Source organism: Rosa rugosa, chromosome 7 (genome assembly GCF_958449725.1).
Source record: "Rosa rugosa chromosome 7, drRosRugo1.1, whole genome shotgun sequence".
In the NCBI taxonomy this organism is placed as follows: Eukaryota; Viridiplantae; Streptophyta; class Magnoliopsida; order Rosales; family Rosaceae; genus Rosa; species Rosa rugosa.
Window position 1 is genome coordinate 9551517 of NC_084826.1, and position 15145 is coordinate 9566661.

Consider the following 15145-nt stretch of genomic DNA (forward strand, 5'->3'; position numbering starts at 1 on the left):
ATCTAGTCTTTGTTCTAAAATTTTTTTGGCGTTTTGTCTTTCGAAACACGTTTAAGAACGTAGCCATTTTTTTACTAGTCAAAAACACGAGACACTCTTGCTTTTAATTGAAGATTTCTTCAACAAGTCCTCCAAAATACATTTCAAGCACACACATTTTTAGAAGTAACTTTCCATATGCTGCAAATGGAAGCTCTTCAGCCACAATGAGCAACCCCTAAACTGGCGGTACTTGCCTCTTCATCCGGTCATTCTTTGCGGCTAGGTCTTCGTCGAAATTCTGCCACTCTTGATTGCCTTTCTGAGTGCATTGAAGCATCTTGATGACAATATTTATGGTCTTTCTGAGGCCTAGATTAGTTTGTTTTGGGGAAAAGCCCTCCAGTTAACCAAAAGAGAAGCCGGTTACTAAGCTCCCCAAATGGGATTAATGACGTCCCCCGAAGAAAAAAGACATAAATAAAAACAAAAACAAAAAACAAGGGCTTAACAAGGAGCAGCAAGATTGGAGAGAGCAAGTCAATTGCTGTTCCTAAAGTTATATTCACAGAGGGGGGAAGGTGCAAAGCTTTGGATTGTAAAAAATGCCTAGCTTTTTAAACAACTTGATAATCATCATCAACATCAGAAATATACAAGGCGACACTAACCCTACTCTTTTATCTGAACAACTATCAGAACCAAAATAAATCTGACAATAATCCCGGGGCCTATCTGGTGTGTCCCAAACTGGATCATACAACGCACCAGCACAGCACTCGGTACAACTTACAGCTAAACTTGGCTAGTTATACAAATCCTTGTGGTTTAGCAGCTGATATCCCCAACTTCAAGCAAATAGAACTCTCGATGACTTGCACTGCAGGGGCTAAGGGTAACCTTTAACTGCTCTTGATCATCATCCCCCTTGTCACCTCCGCCGTGCTAAATGCTGCTGGGCTGCTTTGCTGTCATTCCGTATCCTATCAGCATACATAGGCAGACGAATGATCTCATATATCTCGTCCAACAAGACGTCCTGCGTAATATTATCCTTTATGCTTTTCATAACCTGTATTCAAAATAGCAACTAATGAGTGTAGTAGGATCAAACAGAAATAAAGAAAAAAGTAAAATACAATGTGTGGACAGACCTTTCTGTAGGTATTGAAATCATTGGGAGTGGATTTATCAACCCTGACGCGCATACAGACCCATACATTTGCTTCCATATCCCAAGAACATTCTACTATTTTTCCTGAATAAAAGGAGCTGTCTGAACCATCTGATGCACAGGAAAAGTTATGAAAATTAATCATAATGTCTGAAAAGACACCCAATAGAACCTAATGATAGATCATAGAGCCAACTTGAGTGCAGAAGACTAACTATATGATACAAAACATGGGGTAATGAAAAAGCTCATTGATAAGCTAATAGATATATAAAACCACCAGAAACATAAGCATTTAAATGGAAAGCAGAATTGGGTCACGCCATCAAAGAGAAAAAGAGTACTGTCTGTGCCCAAGGCCACGACTTTAAAATATTAAATGATTTCCCACGGTTTCCCATAATACTTTTAAGCAATGACAGGAGAAAAAAAATTTGATAAGGAAACAATAGATGTTTTCTTCCATCATTTTTTACATGGATCTCAAAAGACTGATTCTCAACCATTCATTTGGGATCAATCTGCACATAGTGTAAACGTAAAAGATTTGAAGCAAAACAATCTCAGTAAACCAAGTTTGAATAAGGAACAAAAAATAAAACATAAAATAACAAAGAGACCTTTAAATGCAACCCTATTTCCTTCCATTAGTTTCTTCTTTCCATGTTCGTATAGAAAAAGCAGTTGTCGATCGTCTTCACCAACCTATCCAGAAAAAAGTAGCTATATGAGAAAATGAGGACAATCTTGAGGATTCAAAAAGAATATCATGTGCACCATCTCAATAATAAAGGTAAGAGAACAACCTCAAACAGAAAATCCACCGAGTTCATTTCAGGATATTTCCACTTTAGAAGTCCTTCATGTGTACGGGGAACATATGGATCATCCCAGCCCTTGCATATAGAAATTATGGGTGATTAATTCTTTGAAACCAAGGACAATATGAAGCACATAACAATCCGCAGCCAAAAATAATACTTGTAAATATGTGTGTGTGTGTGTGTGTCTCAAAGTAATGTTATAGTCAATTGACCATTTATGATCAAGGATCACCTGAAAAATAAGACCATCGGCCTCATGTGAAAGCTTTGGAATGAATTCCTTCAAAAGTTTGGTAACCGTAGAGAGCAACCAAAAGTCCTTCCTCCTTACCTGATAAACATACTTAGAAAATCAATCCCAGCAAAAAACTAGTTCAACAAAGTTGAAGCCTACCCAGAGTTACTGATACATACCCTGAATGGTTCTAAGTCATATCTATAGTAAGGATTCCTACTTTGGTAGATATTGTGGCGCTCATGATTCCGAGGCTCTATGACCTCTTTCTCAAGCATCTTCCACCGCTCATAAAATGGCCGCTGCAACAATTCAAATATATCAAACCATGAAATACTATCAGTTGGAAGAAAAAAAATGCAAGCAAAAATGATATTATCTTTGAACAGATAAAGCACAAGACGCAATTATTACATGAATTAAATTGGAAACAACTGACTAAAACTAAGGCGGATAAAAACACAGTAATATCCCTACTCAATCATATGGTGTCCCAAAAGAAAAACCTGAAAGATTGAAATATCTTTGTGATTCTACCATACCAAATAAAGAACAAGGGTACAATGAGAGCACAATGCAATTCCCAATAGAGATCTAATACTGCTTCTGTATCAGAAGATTCAATTGTAACTGGTTCTAACTCTACAATAATTAGTTTACTATCAAATCAATTTGGACATGCTCATCCAAACCCTTTCCTACATGCGTACATCTCACATTGATGTGTCATGATCAGAATTGTTCATTTTCTACAACACCTTTTAAAGATCATCTCTATAAAAACTCAACCAACTGGAGATAATTTAATCAACCAGTTTTATCCAACAAAAGACAGTTTTGGTAGAAGTTAACATACTCATGCTGAACCATCCTTTGTCTGGTACAGTTCACTGACAAAACAATCTCCAATTTGACTGAATTTTTCATACAGAAGATCTTTAAAGAGTGATTTACACCATCAATGGTTCAGATCATATAACTACACTATATGAAGGGAAAAGGTAAGAGATTTTGGACATCTGGACAAGAGCATTTTTGGTTTAAAAGTCTGCTGCTCCAATAAAAAAATTATAAATATAGAGATCACTTAACCAAGCAAAAAAGACAGATACGGGGCAAAAACAAACCTCTATGAGAGAAACATGGTTGATCGCCATCATATCATAGATAAGGTATCTTCTCTCCTGCTTCTGTGAATCTGGCACAGTATCAATTACCATCTCCCCATCCAATAACGTGAAGTGGTGAACCTTATCAGCTGAAACCTTACAAGCCATAACAAATAAAGAGGTCATTCCAAACTTTGAAGGAAACTTTATTAATATCATTAAACTTTTCAATAAGAAACTGCAGACGTACATCATTTGTGTGTTTGCAGGGAAACCTCATTTGTACCCTCCTAAAATTAAAACTCCTATCAATCAAGAAACATCCATCCATAGTTATTAACATCATATATCTTGTTCCATCAGCTTTCCATGTAGCATAATAATAACGTTGCCTCAATAGCTGTAAGTTATCCCTGCATGAAACAGAAGCCCATATATCAAATCCACGAGTGAAACTAAGTCAAACAGAACTACCAAATAATCAACAGCAACTTGTTGATTCTAATAAAATTTCATATCTACAGTATACAACAATAAAGACAACATGCAAGTACTTAGGAAAGCGCCTTTACAGATACATGCAGGACTTGGTCATCATCTATCATCTAACACAATCTCACGCACAAGACTTCAGAACAATCAATTTGTATTTTTCAAAATACATATTACCAGGACATTGTAGAGAATTAGAGCTATAGACAAATATCCAGGTAAAAGCTAAACAATATTTGTTCCTTAAGCACAAAACGAACTACAAATTCTGCCCCTACATAGCTCCTAAAACGTAATACTTACAAATGTTCAAAATCTCAACTGAAAAATCATGCACCTATTTCAATAGACTTATTCAGTGCTAGAAATAACTCGAACTACTATATTTGGTTACCATGACCAACAATTTTTTTCCTCACAGAATAAATTTTCCTTATAAAATGAAAAGCAAAAGGCATGCTAGCAAGATAGGCTAATCTCAAACAGTGTTCAACTTATGATAAAATTATACAGCTCACTACATAGATCAATATTGAGGTAAGCAGAGGTGGAGCTCAATGCTGAAAGCCTGAAACTATAAAATGTCTTAAAAATAATAAACAAAAACAAGGTGATGTTTAACCTGCTAAGAGAAACTGGGTGCGACCCTGGAAATTGTGCGTTTCCTCTTTTCTGAAATTTTAGAAAATGAAATTAGAGATAAATGAAACCAGTAGAAATCAAATCTCAACAGCCAAACTCAAGAACTAGTATATATTTACAGATACAAAGTGAAACCAGCAACAACCAAAGAGAGATATAGGTTTCAACATGCCTACCCCAGGAGGCAGCTTAAGGGACTGATAGCAGAACTGCCGCATTGCCTCTTGCTGATCGCGAGGTATTTCATCCCCCAAGATATCATCATTTGTCATTACTCCATCCGTTTCCTGATTCTCCTGCAATGAAGAAGGCGTGTCGAAGCTTAGGCATATAAGATTCTAAGAAGCACCCAAAAAAATTGTAAAGAAGCGATTCATTTTCATTGCAAGGTCAAACATAAATGCAAGTAACGGAATAGTAACAATGAAACAAATACTATTTAAGTGTTATTGGACATAAAAGCTGGTTTTTTCTGTGCAACGCAACAATCAGAACATCACTTATTGTTTACTGAATTTCTCAATCTTCATGTCACTAATAACGCAGAAAATAACATCAAAAACGACAAATCAAGTCAACATTCAAGACTATTCATACATGAGAAGGAGCAGCTGGACCTCCATCATCATCATCGTCTGCAACTGCTTCACCATTAAGATCAAATTCGGAGGATCTCTTCCATTCAGGAGTTGATGGACATACAACCATTTCAGGCTTCCTTTCGTGATAGAATGAGTACAATGCATCAATATAGTCAGGTTTATAGATTCCAGGTGGGCGTGCATCAGCAAAAGTTTTTATGGCCTGTGGAGCAGGCAATGCAGCATTAAAAGCTAATAAATAAATAAATAAAAGCAAAAGAATACAACAGCTCAATTGACTTTAAGTTTAGACATTTAGATGAGTTCATAATGTACCTGAGTGACCGAAATTGGTAAGGTGCGCATTAGGTAATGGATGATCATATACCCTGTGCGATTGTGCCCATGAGTACAGTGGACAAGAATATACTTCTTGGTGTGTTTCTGTCGGGTCATGAATTGCATAACCTGAATGAGATAAACAGAGCATCATAACCAAAACCTTTACCTACTAACCATATATTATCAATATCGATTCGCAAAAACAAAAGTTGATAAATAACCAATATAGTGGTGGAAAGAAGCAATAACTTAACAAATATAAACACGTGGAGGAAATCATGTGGGAATCATAACATTTAAAAAAGTGCAAAAACAGAAAAGCATCGTTGGCTGGTTATAAGGTACTCATCCAGAGGAAAATTATGTTTCTTGTAAAACCCTTGCATCTAATAAGTTACATACTAAACAGATTCATCCCTTCACGAAAAAAAAAAAGACAAGCATATGTCGAATAAGAACCAAACCTCATATACAAACTGACTCACGGAAGGGTTGTCAGGTACAGAATCCCGTCCCTTGCACGGAATCTACACCAAAAATGATATAAAATTAATAGCTGTATAAATATTACAGACTGAAGTACAAAATGATATCATAATCAATTACTCACCTTAATATGCTTGATACCCTCTTTCTTCAAATCTGTCGTTTGATAGTAACGAGTTGTATTTGTCAAATCAATCACCAAACCAAGCTGAAAAGTAAGTGAAGATAAAAATCATGTTAACCATTAAGAATAAAAGAACAACTCTGTTAGCCTATCTATTTACTTTCAACTCCTGTTGCTTTACAAAGATCCACATATTCTAGCTCTGACAGCATTATATGTAGAAGACACTAAGTTTCACTTCTTTTATCAATAGAAATTGGAAAAGACATCAAATGTTCCAATACTTACTTTCAGTAAGAGAAAATAAGCATTTATAATTTCAGTATGCTTACTTTTCTTCCCAAAACTCTTTGTTGATGGATGACTTGTTTAAATGAGTATCTTCTACCAGGAGGAACACAATCATTGTAGGATTCACACAATGGCACCTTAGAAGGTATCATGCAATAAATTTCTTGACCAGATGATGGGCAATCCAACCAACCTGCATCATGAAGAACAAAATGAGTAAGAAAGAGAAGAGTAAAGATATATGACACCCTTTCAGACTAAATAAAAATCGCATAGCTCTTAGGGAGAGATTACAGGACTAGTTAATTTCAAAAATTATATAACTGTTAAACCATAGTCTTCCAATATCACTGAGCTAAAGATCATTTATCATATCAATTCTACAGGAAAAAAAACCCTCCATCAATACAGGAACCCCACCATTTCCAGTGACCCTACGAGCTGTGTAGATATTCCTTCTACATACCCCCTCCATTTCCATATCATCCTCCGTTATCTTCACCCTTACAAAAGGAATTAAAAAAAGAAACCCATACCGATGTACACAATCCTATCATATGGACATTCTAATTCTAAATTATCTGTTTGCCACCGTAAAGAAAGAAGTTCTTCTAAGTTGGTTAATAATTTTACTCCATCCTGAAAATTTTATTTCATAACAGCATAGCATTATTATGAACTAAATTCATCCATCCAATACTTCGAGTATATTTCTCCCACTTAATTTTTCCTCAGTTCAACATGTTAGAAGCATCACTAGCATGAAGTGGAAGTGCAGGATGCAGAATATTGACTCACCACACTCCATGATGATAGAACAAAATATCATAACAATTTCATTGAAAATCCAGGAGCTACACATTAATATGTGCAGTAAAGGTCCCAATATATTTGGGGAAGAAAAAAAACAGAGAAAATCAAACTATCACGATGTCAAATTAGTTCATCCATAACACCAACACAAAGTATTGAAGTTCAAAATTTCCTCACAGAAAGGCTGAAGGATATTCCAAATACTATGAGCTGCTCAGATTCTAGCAATAAATTTGGTGCAAAAAAATGTGAAAAGGCAGAATCACTGCTTTAGTACGAGGACCACCTTTTGACATAACAGAACATGTTAAAGGTAATAATCACATTAGAAGAGAAACTATAGTGACATGTAGAACACCACTATACCATGCAATCCATGGAAATGAAAATATATTAGCACGAATAGCCACTACCAAACAACGGATGTGAAAGGATAACTTACCAGAAGGAAGCCTTGATTTGTCGACCTTGGCAAATTTTGCTTGATACAATTCATATGCAGGGGGTTGAGATGCAGGCACTGGTCTATCATCTGGACGGTCTCGTTTCAATCGCTTACGTCTTTCTTCACGCTCCTGATAAATGGTGCAGAAAAAGTTTAACAGCCATGCACACCAATACATTTACATTAGAAATGAAAAGAACTAAAGGTCAGGAAAGTGTGCCATGGCTATTCCTTGTCCATGCAAACAGACGTGTGCATGGAGGATTAGGATAGATAAAAAGAGAGGTATAATACTTCAGACTACATCGGTTTTCCCATATAATATACTTAAAGTTTAAGAGAGAGGGATACAAAAGAAACAACTGTCTGGCAGATATGAAGTGTAAAGCGTTGAGATAGAACTTCCAGAAATTGTGAATACAGTTGGAGAGTGTACTGCAAACTTTTTCTTATCTTATGTATTCTAAATCCCCCATCTGTTAAGCCCAAAACCTAAGAGTCTTCTGAGAAGATATGGAGCATAAATACAATATCAGTGCTGGAATTAGCAATTGTTGCAATAAAAGAAAAATTTAGGCATTGACATAGAAAAATTAATGAACACTATAGGGGTCAAAAGACTTTGTTTAGTACTTCTATTGCAAGGGTGTCCACCAAGGTGTTGCTTTTACGACGTTTTAAAAGGAATAAAAGATTTAGTAAACCTAATGGACATGGTAACCCTAGAAGCTTAAGCAATAACCAGTTCCCCTAACTGCAACAAATAAGAGAAATGCAAAATCTAACTGCAATCATTTGATCATTTCTATCTCACTGGATTACCGAGACCAAAAACTCCATGAGCAGAGATTAAGTCCAAAGAGAGAAGAAAAGAAAAAAATAGTACCCGGCGTAATATATCCACTCCAGATTCTACGTGTTCTTGTGGTGCGCTATATTCATGTGCACTGTAGTCCTGTGCACTGTAATCCTTTGCACTGTATTCTTCAAAAGTCTCTTCATCATCTTCAGGTAATGGCGAGGCATTCAAATCCATTGCAACAATCATTCATAATCCACCACACTACATTCGCCACCTAGAATCTCAAACGCTTGGAAACAGCTCTCTCAATAGCTCACGAAAACTAAATTAACCTGTCATTCAAATATTGCATTAAACCCCAATGACCAGCTGCACAGACTACACACATTTTCGATACATAAAATACGAAAAACAATCCATATAACCAACTCAGAGCTAAAATTAAGACACATACGGTACAAGCTATAAATCAAATATGCTAACTAAGTGCCATTTGGCCAATCACTTCAGAACTAGCTTAAGCTAACATAATCTAGCTACAAAATTTAGCTTTTCCCAAGCCCCCAGACGAAATGGCTTCCACTTTCTTATTCTCTCCTCCAATTCTCAGCACCAAACGGACCGAAAGCTAAAGCAAACCAAAAACACAATCCCTAAGCGACGAATTCGAATTCCGAATTGAACACCCAGGGAGGTTCGAGTTGCAAGAACTAAGGCAGAATCGAGAAGAGCTCAAACCTGAAGCAAGTTCAATCGAGAGCGAATTGCGACGAGGACGACGAATCAGCAAACCATTTGAGAGAAATTGAAGGTTTGCAGGATGAGAATGAACAGAGCGGCTTCGTGTGGAAGCTCCCAGAAAACCCTACGATTTCTAATTTCGGTTGCTCCTCGGAACTGGGAAAGCTCTTCTTCTTCTGCGAAACCCTAACGGAGGAGAAGGTTTAGAGAGAAGAAGGAAGTAAAGCTTCTATAATAATAAAATCCATGAAAGAGAAGGGAGGAGAGAGAAGGTAAGAGAGAGGAGCACGCACGATTCAGTTTTGAAGAAAATGGAATAAATTAAAAAGCTCACGAGGGTTTATATAGAGGGTGGAAATTTTGGGCGAGAGAAAGAAATGTGTGGAAATCACTTTATTGTGATATGGGCTGAAAAAGTACCACAATTTGCTTGCCATACTAAGAATGATTTTTACTAAAATAAAATAAAATAAAGGCATAATTGCTAAAATTCACTCTATTGAATTATTTTATTTTGGTGTTTTTTTTAGTTGTTAGGGCCTAAATACTATCTATCAATACAATTTTGACTGTTGTTTATGTTTGGTTTGTTTTGTAAACAGTTGTTATCAGCTCATGTATATTTTAAAAATCAACTCGAATGTGTTTTGTTTGGCTTATATTTTTGAGATGCCTAAAAGTGCTGGTCAATAATAGTTGAACGTTTAATAAAATATCAAAAATTGAACCAAATAAAATATCTTTTTGAGGTGCTTTTAAATATTCAAGTGAAACAACCTCAACCATCTTCTCCTTCGTCATTGATTATTTTCCCGAAATAACACAAGCAACATCTTGTGGAAGTCTCTACTCTTTAGTTTCAAAAAAGAAAAAAGTAACTGAGTAAAATAAGATTATAATCATGAACTTTTACTTACCAAAATACTCATCAAATAACTTTGAAATTGAAATTTTGCATATTATTCTCATGTCACATCTTCTTTTTCTATTTTTAGACAAATCTAGAGCCTCTTTTTTTTGTTATCATCAATAATTGAGCACATAGGACTTGAAAAACATTGTACCTAAATACATTTTAACTTTTAACGTACAATGAATTGTACCTCACCATGTGGTACTTATCAAACAAATTCACCCATTCAAAGAGCATTACATGACTTGAAAGCATAATATGTTATGTGACACTTCATCAAAAATTTTAATCGAAATGTTAGATCGAGACAATTTTAAGGAAAAAAGAAAAGATGTGTTAATCAATATTAGTCAAATTGGTCGAAGAAAATGGTATATGATAAGACTATACATGGATCAAGTAACGCCAAAAATGTAAGTTAAACAGTTTTGACCACCTCAGGACTTTAAGAGACTTAAAAACTATAAAAATTGTTCTTAAGATCGAGACTAGTTGTTAGTTTTTCTATTGGCTTTGGCATCCCAATAACAAAAAAGAAAAACCAAAGAACCATCAAATCTAGAATTCGAGGACAATATCTTTTCAGATGAAAAAGAAAGAAAAAAACACAATGGATAAATTTGAAGCCAAAATAAAGAGATTAAAGAGAAATGAAGGTACCAATGAGTTGTACCAAAAAAAAAAAAAAGTACCAAAGAGTCCAGAGACCTATCACGTGATCGATCACGGGATAGTCTATCCAACGACAGAGGACTTTACCCTTTAAAGAAAGGACCCTTCGGCCTAAGAGCTAAGGGTCACAAGATCAAACAGTAAAAAGTCATATCCGGTACTCTGTTTCAAACCAAAAAGAAAAAAAAAAAAGCAAAAACAAAAAGGTGAGAGAGGCTGAGACATACACGTGTCGTATAGCCAACACAGGTCCCTGCCTAGGATTGGCGAACTGCAAAACGACAAAACTCTAGTGTCGTCGCCTTCCCAGGAGCATAGATCCTCCTTCTTCCTCTACATTACTCACTTCTCCCAGTTAAGTTACGGACAAAACTCACCAACCACGACCCGACACGTGGAAAAACTCCTCGGCTTTGCTCATCTTTTCCAGAAGATACGGGCCAGTTTGATACTTCTGGGTTCTGAGTCCTGGGTCTCTGATCCTTCCTCTGTCATTTTCAATGTCAAATTACTCCAATGCCCTCGTGAATAGACGTGAGATTTGGGATATACTTCCTGTCCGTGTAAAGGAACTCGACTTCTAGCTTTAATGGGGCGTTCTATTGTATTGTTTTCGAGAGTATCACTTAAATGTTTTATAGATGAAGTTTGAAAATATGTGTTATATAGTGCTTCGGAGTATTATAAAAGTATTGTATAGCATTTCAGAATATTGACATTCTAAAGTAAGAAATTGTTGGAGTAGCTCATTGTGTATTACATGTCTCAAACAATGACTAATTTAATGACTTTCAAGTATGGAATATTGACGACTCCCAAAACTCCAAAAAACTGTAATATATTCACTTCAATGGCGTAGTTGGTGAATTACAGGAGAAGTCAGTTTGTATTTTCCTTCTTTTCAATTCAAAGGCAATTTGTAATGATCTAGTTTGTACTTTGTACTAAACAGCTCGTGATACAAATGGGGGTTATGGGCCTAGATGCTCTCGTGGTTGGGCACCACAACCCATCGTGGGTAGGAGAGTACAAAAGTGGTGCACGTGTATTGTTATGGGTCTGAGATATGTTTTACCTTGGGGTTGTCCTGATAAATCTGACCGAAGGGAGTGATGGTACATTGGAGGGAAAATATGAGTGGTATGCCAGAACACTTCATCTGGGATGATGGTGTGTCAATAAATGGTTTGTACTGACTAATGAATTGATGATCAAGTACCAAATTACGAAGCTTGAGTAATGTTGTATTAAGGGAGAATTTGTTAGGGACTTATTTAACGATAATAACCAAAAAAAAAATTAAATAAGTTTTAACAGCGCATTGCTCTAATACCATATTATAATGATCTATCGACAGATAAAATTTGAATTATGTTTTTTTTTTCTTCTCTCAACGAAATATAACTATACTTAAAAGGCAAGTGATTACTTATAATATCATCGCATTAGTCAAGTATGCAATTGCTCATAAATCATAATCACTTCTTATTGATAGAGTAAACAACTCATGACATGATCATCTTTACAGTGGATAGTAAAGTGAGGAATTCATACTTCATTATTTCTAAGGGATAATGACCATTTACACAATTTGAGCCTAAAAATTGTCCACTTACTCCACTAAGAACTTTTTACTCCCATTAACCTAATTTAACATTTCATGACAGTTTTGCCCTTCGTATGATTAAGAAACTGTATAGATGCCACTATTTCCTCTCTCTCCACGCCGCCGGCACTCTCTCTTTCCCCCGATCTCCACCTCCACTCTCTCTCTCTCTCTCCACCTCCGGCCGGCGTCGATCCTCTCTCTTTCTCCACCTCCGGCAGGCGTCGATTCGCTCCCCGATCTCCAACTCCGGCGAGGTTCAACCTCTTGCCCAGATTCCGTTGCAGCTCACCGGCGAGCTCGCCGTTGATTCGCATTGACTTGATGTCGGTGTCGTTAGTGTCGGAGATTCTCTAGATCACAGTGCTTAGGCTTCCACCTCCACTTGACGAGTTCGCGGCCGTTGGATTTGTTGCTGCAAAATGCAATTCCAACCCTTTTTTTTTTCCTACCCACAACATTTTCTGGGTGGTCAAATTTTATTTTATTTTATTTTTTATGGTAAACTGTGAACTCTGAGAATGGAAGGGAATTTTGCCAGTAGTGATTGTTTTTTTTATTATGATTTGGTTGGCAATAATAAGATTACTGGGGGGGGGGCAATAAAATGTTTATTGGGGCAATAATAAGATTATTGAGGGGCAATAATAAGATTATTTATTTGGATAAACCTCCAAAAGCTTTCAAAATTAAAAACATCTTCATTTTTCACTAATTATTGATCCCCAATAAACTTGTTATGGGGGGGGGCAATAATATGATTACTGGGTATTATTAGGGGACAATAAAATCAGACGCCGGAATCCGGTCACCAGCCCAGTAGCCGGATTCGGGATTCCGGTGACCGATTGCCGGATTCTGGTCACCGGTCGACGGTCGCCAGTCGCCGGAGTCCGGTCACATGTCTCCGATGACTTCTCTCTCTAAGTGACAAAGAAGGAGAGGGCAAAATTATCCTATAAATAAATAAAAAGTAATAAAAAAATACTTAATTGGGTGTTAGGGCAAAATATATATAAAATATTGTGTAAGTGGGCAATCTCTTAGAGTGTTTGGGTAAGTGGGGTTAATTAACCCCAAAATTGTGTAAATGGTCATTATGGGCGGAAATAAAGAGTTCGCGAGCTTGCTTGCTTTGGTCAAATGATTGTTTTTACTTGAGTGTTTTTCAATTATTTTGTCGAACATAGAATCTTCTTGCGATGTTTATTTAGTTTGAAGTGGAAGCTAGAGATATCTATCTCCAGTTCTCCACTGAAAAATTGAGGCTGCTTCTTATGCTTTAGTGTCTTTTACATGGGTCTTCTTGATCTATCCTAACCTTAGCTTACTCTCTCATTTTTTGTCTCCACTTTACCCTAAACCTCAAAAGGCTTATGCCCTCCATTTTTCACTAATTTTCATGAATGTGATGGGCTACTTTGTAGCCCAAACTCCAAAGGGTAATGTACCAGGCTACCAGCCAAGAGGACAATTGCAAAAGACCCGCAACCAATTAGTTCATGTACTTAAAAAATCATTAGGCTCAAATCAACATTGTCAATCACACACAATGTGTCCACTTGGAACGAAAAAATCACAATGTGTCCGCCACCAAATGAAGGACAAATAATAGCACAAGAATCCAATTCAGAAATCCAAGCCAACTACAATTTCCTTTCCCATTACCCATCAACCCCAGTTCCCTTTCTATTTCATTGCCTCTTCATTCCACACACACACACACACACACACACAGTCATGGCCTCATCGGATCAGACCTTCTTCAACAACTCCCTCCTAGCTCTCTACCTCATAGGCCCTCCCACCTTCATCTCCCTCAGATTCCTCCAAGCCCCATATGGCAAGCACAACCGTCCAGGGTGGGGCCCCACCATGTCTCCGCCGCTGGCTTGGTTCCTCATGGAATCACCAACCCTTTGGCTCACTCTACTCCTCTTCCCCTATGGCCAACACAGTTCCAACCCCCAAGCCTTAATTCTAATGACCCCCTTTCTTTTCCACTATTTCAACCGAACCTGCCTCTACCCACTTCGCCTCTACCGGAATACCACCCGGAAAACCACCCCCGGTTTTCCGGTCAGCGTGGCGTCGATGGCATTTGTGTTCAATCTGTTGAATGGTTATTTGCAATCCAGATGGGTGTCTCACTACAAGGACTATGAGAGTGATCATGGGTGGTTCTGGTGTAGGTTTTTTGTTGGGTTGGTTGTGTTTTTGTGTGGGATGGGTGTGAATGTGTGGTCTGATAGGGTTTTAGTGGGTTTGAAAAAAGAGGGTGGAGGGTATAAGATCCCCAAAGGAGGGTGGTTTGAGTTGGTGAGCTGCCCTAACTACTTTGGGGAAATAGTGGAGTGGATAGGATGGGCAGTGATGACTTGGTCATGGGCAGGACTAGGGTTTATGCTATACACGTGTGCCAATTTGGTGCCCAGGGCACGTGCGAACCATAGGTGGTATTTGGAGAAGTTTGGGGAGGACTATCCCAAGTCCAGAAAAGCTGTTATCCCTTTCTTGTATTGAAAGCTTGAGCTGGAAGCAAAGCATTTTCTTTCTGAGTTTTTATTGCTGTGTTGATGTGCATGTGTAATGCTTCTAACACATGTTAATGCTTAAAGAATTTCGAAGTTAATTTCATTGATTTTGTGGTAGTGAATGATAAATCATTTTTTGGGGCAACATGTACTAATTATTAGCATCACTTCCTTGATTTTACCAAAGGAGATTCAGTGGACAAAATTATGAACAGATTGTAATTGTGTCGGTTGGTTGGCTCAAAGGAAAGCTTGGCTCCTTTTCAGTTGTTTCATTTTTTGGGTGAAGGCTCCTTTTAGGGTTACAGCAAGTGTTTTTGATTGAAAACGAGGTAACCTG

General features: G+C 37.2%; 2 protein-coding genes across 2 annotated transcripts; one reads left to right on the forward strand and one right to left on the reverse strand.

Moving 5' to 3' along the window:
• Nucleotides 1–575: 575 nt before the first annotated feature.
• LOC133720746 (uncharacterized) lies at nucleotides 576–9396 on the reverse strand. The gene is made up of 18 exons (XM_062147208.1): nucleotides 9078–9396; nucleotides 8424–8671; nucleotides 7535–7667; nucleotides 6321–6472; nucleotides 5989–6072; nucleotides 5843–5905; nucleotides 5373–5504; nucleotides 5053–5259; nucleotides 4632–4751; nucleotides 4436–4485; nucleotides 3572–3734; nucleotides 3340–3477; nucleotides 2392–2514; nucleotides 2210–2308; nucleotides 1960–2049; nucleotides 1774–1858; nucleotides 1134–1264; nucleotides 576–1051 (listed from the first exon to the last, which is right to left on the reverse strand). Exons 2-18 carry the CDS (start codon nucleotides 8583–8585, stop codon nucleotides 911–913), a joined length of 2073 nt encoding a protein of 690 aa, XP_062003192.1. The 5' UTR covers nucleotides 8586–8671; nucleotides 9078–9396; the 3' UTR covers nucleotides 576–910.
• Nucleotides 9397–13854: 4458 nt separating this feature from the next.
• LOC133720363 (steroid 5-alpha-reductase DET2) lies at nucleotides 13855–14908 on the forward strand. Its single transcript, XM_062146622.1, has one exon. It carries the CDS (start codon nucleotides 14012–14014, stop codon nucleotides 14792–14794), a length of 783 nt encoding a protein of 260 aa, XP_062002606.1. The 5' UTR covers nucleotides 13855–14011; the 3' UTR covers nucleotides 14795–14908.
• The last annotated feature ends 237 nt before the right edge of the window (nucleotides 14909–15145 follow it).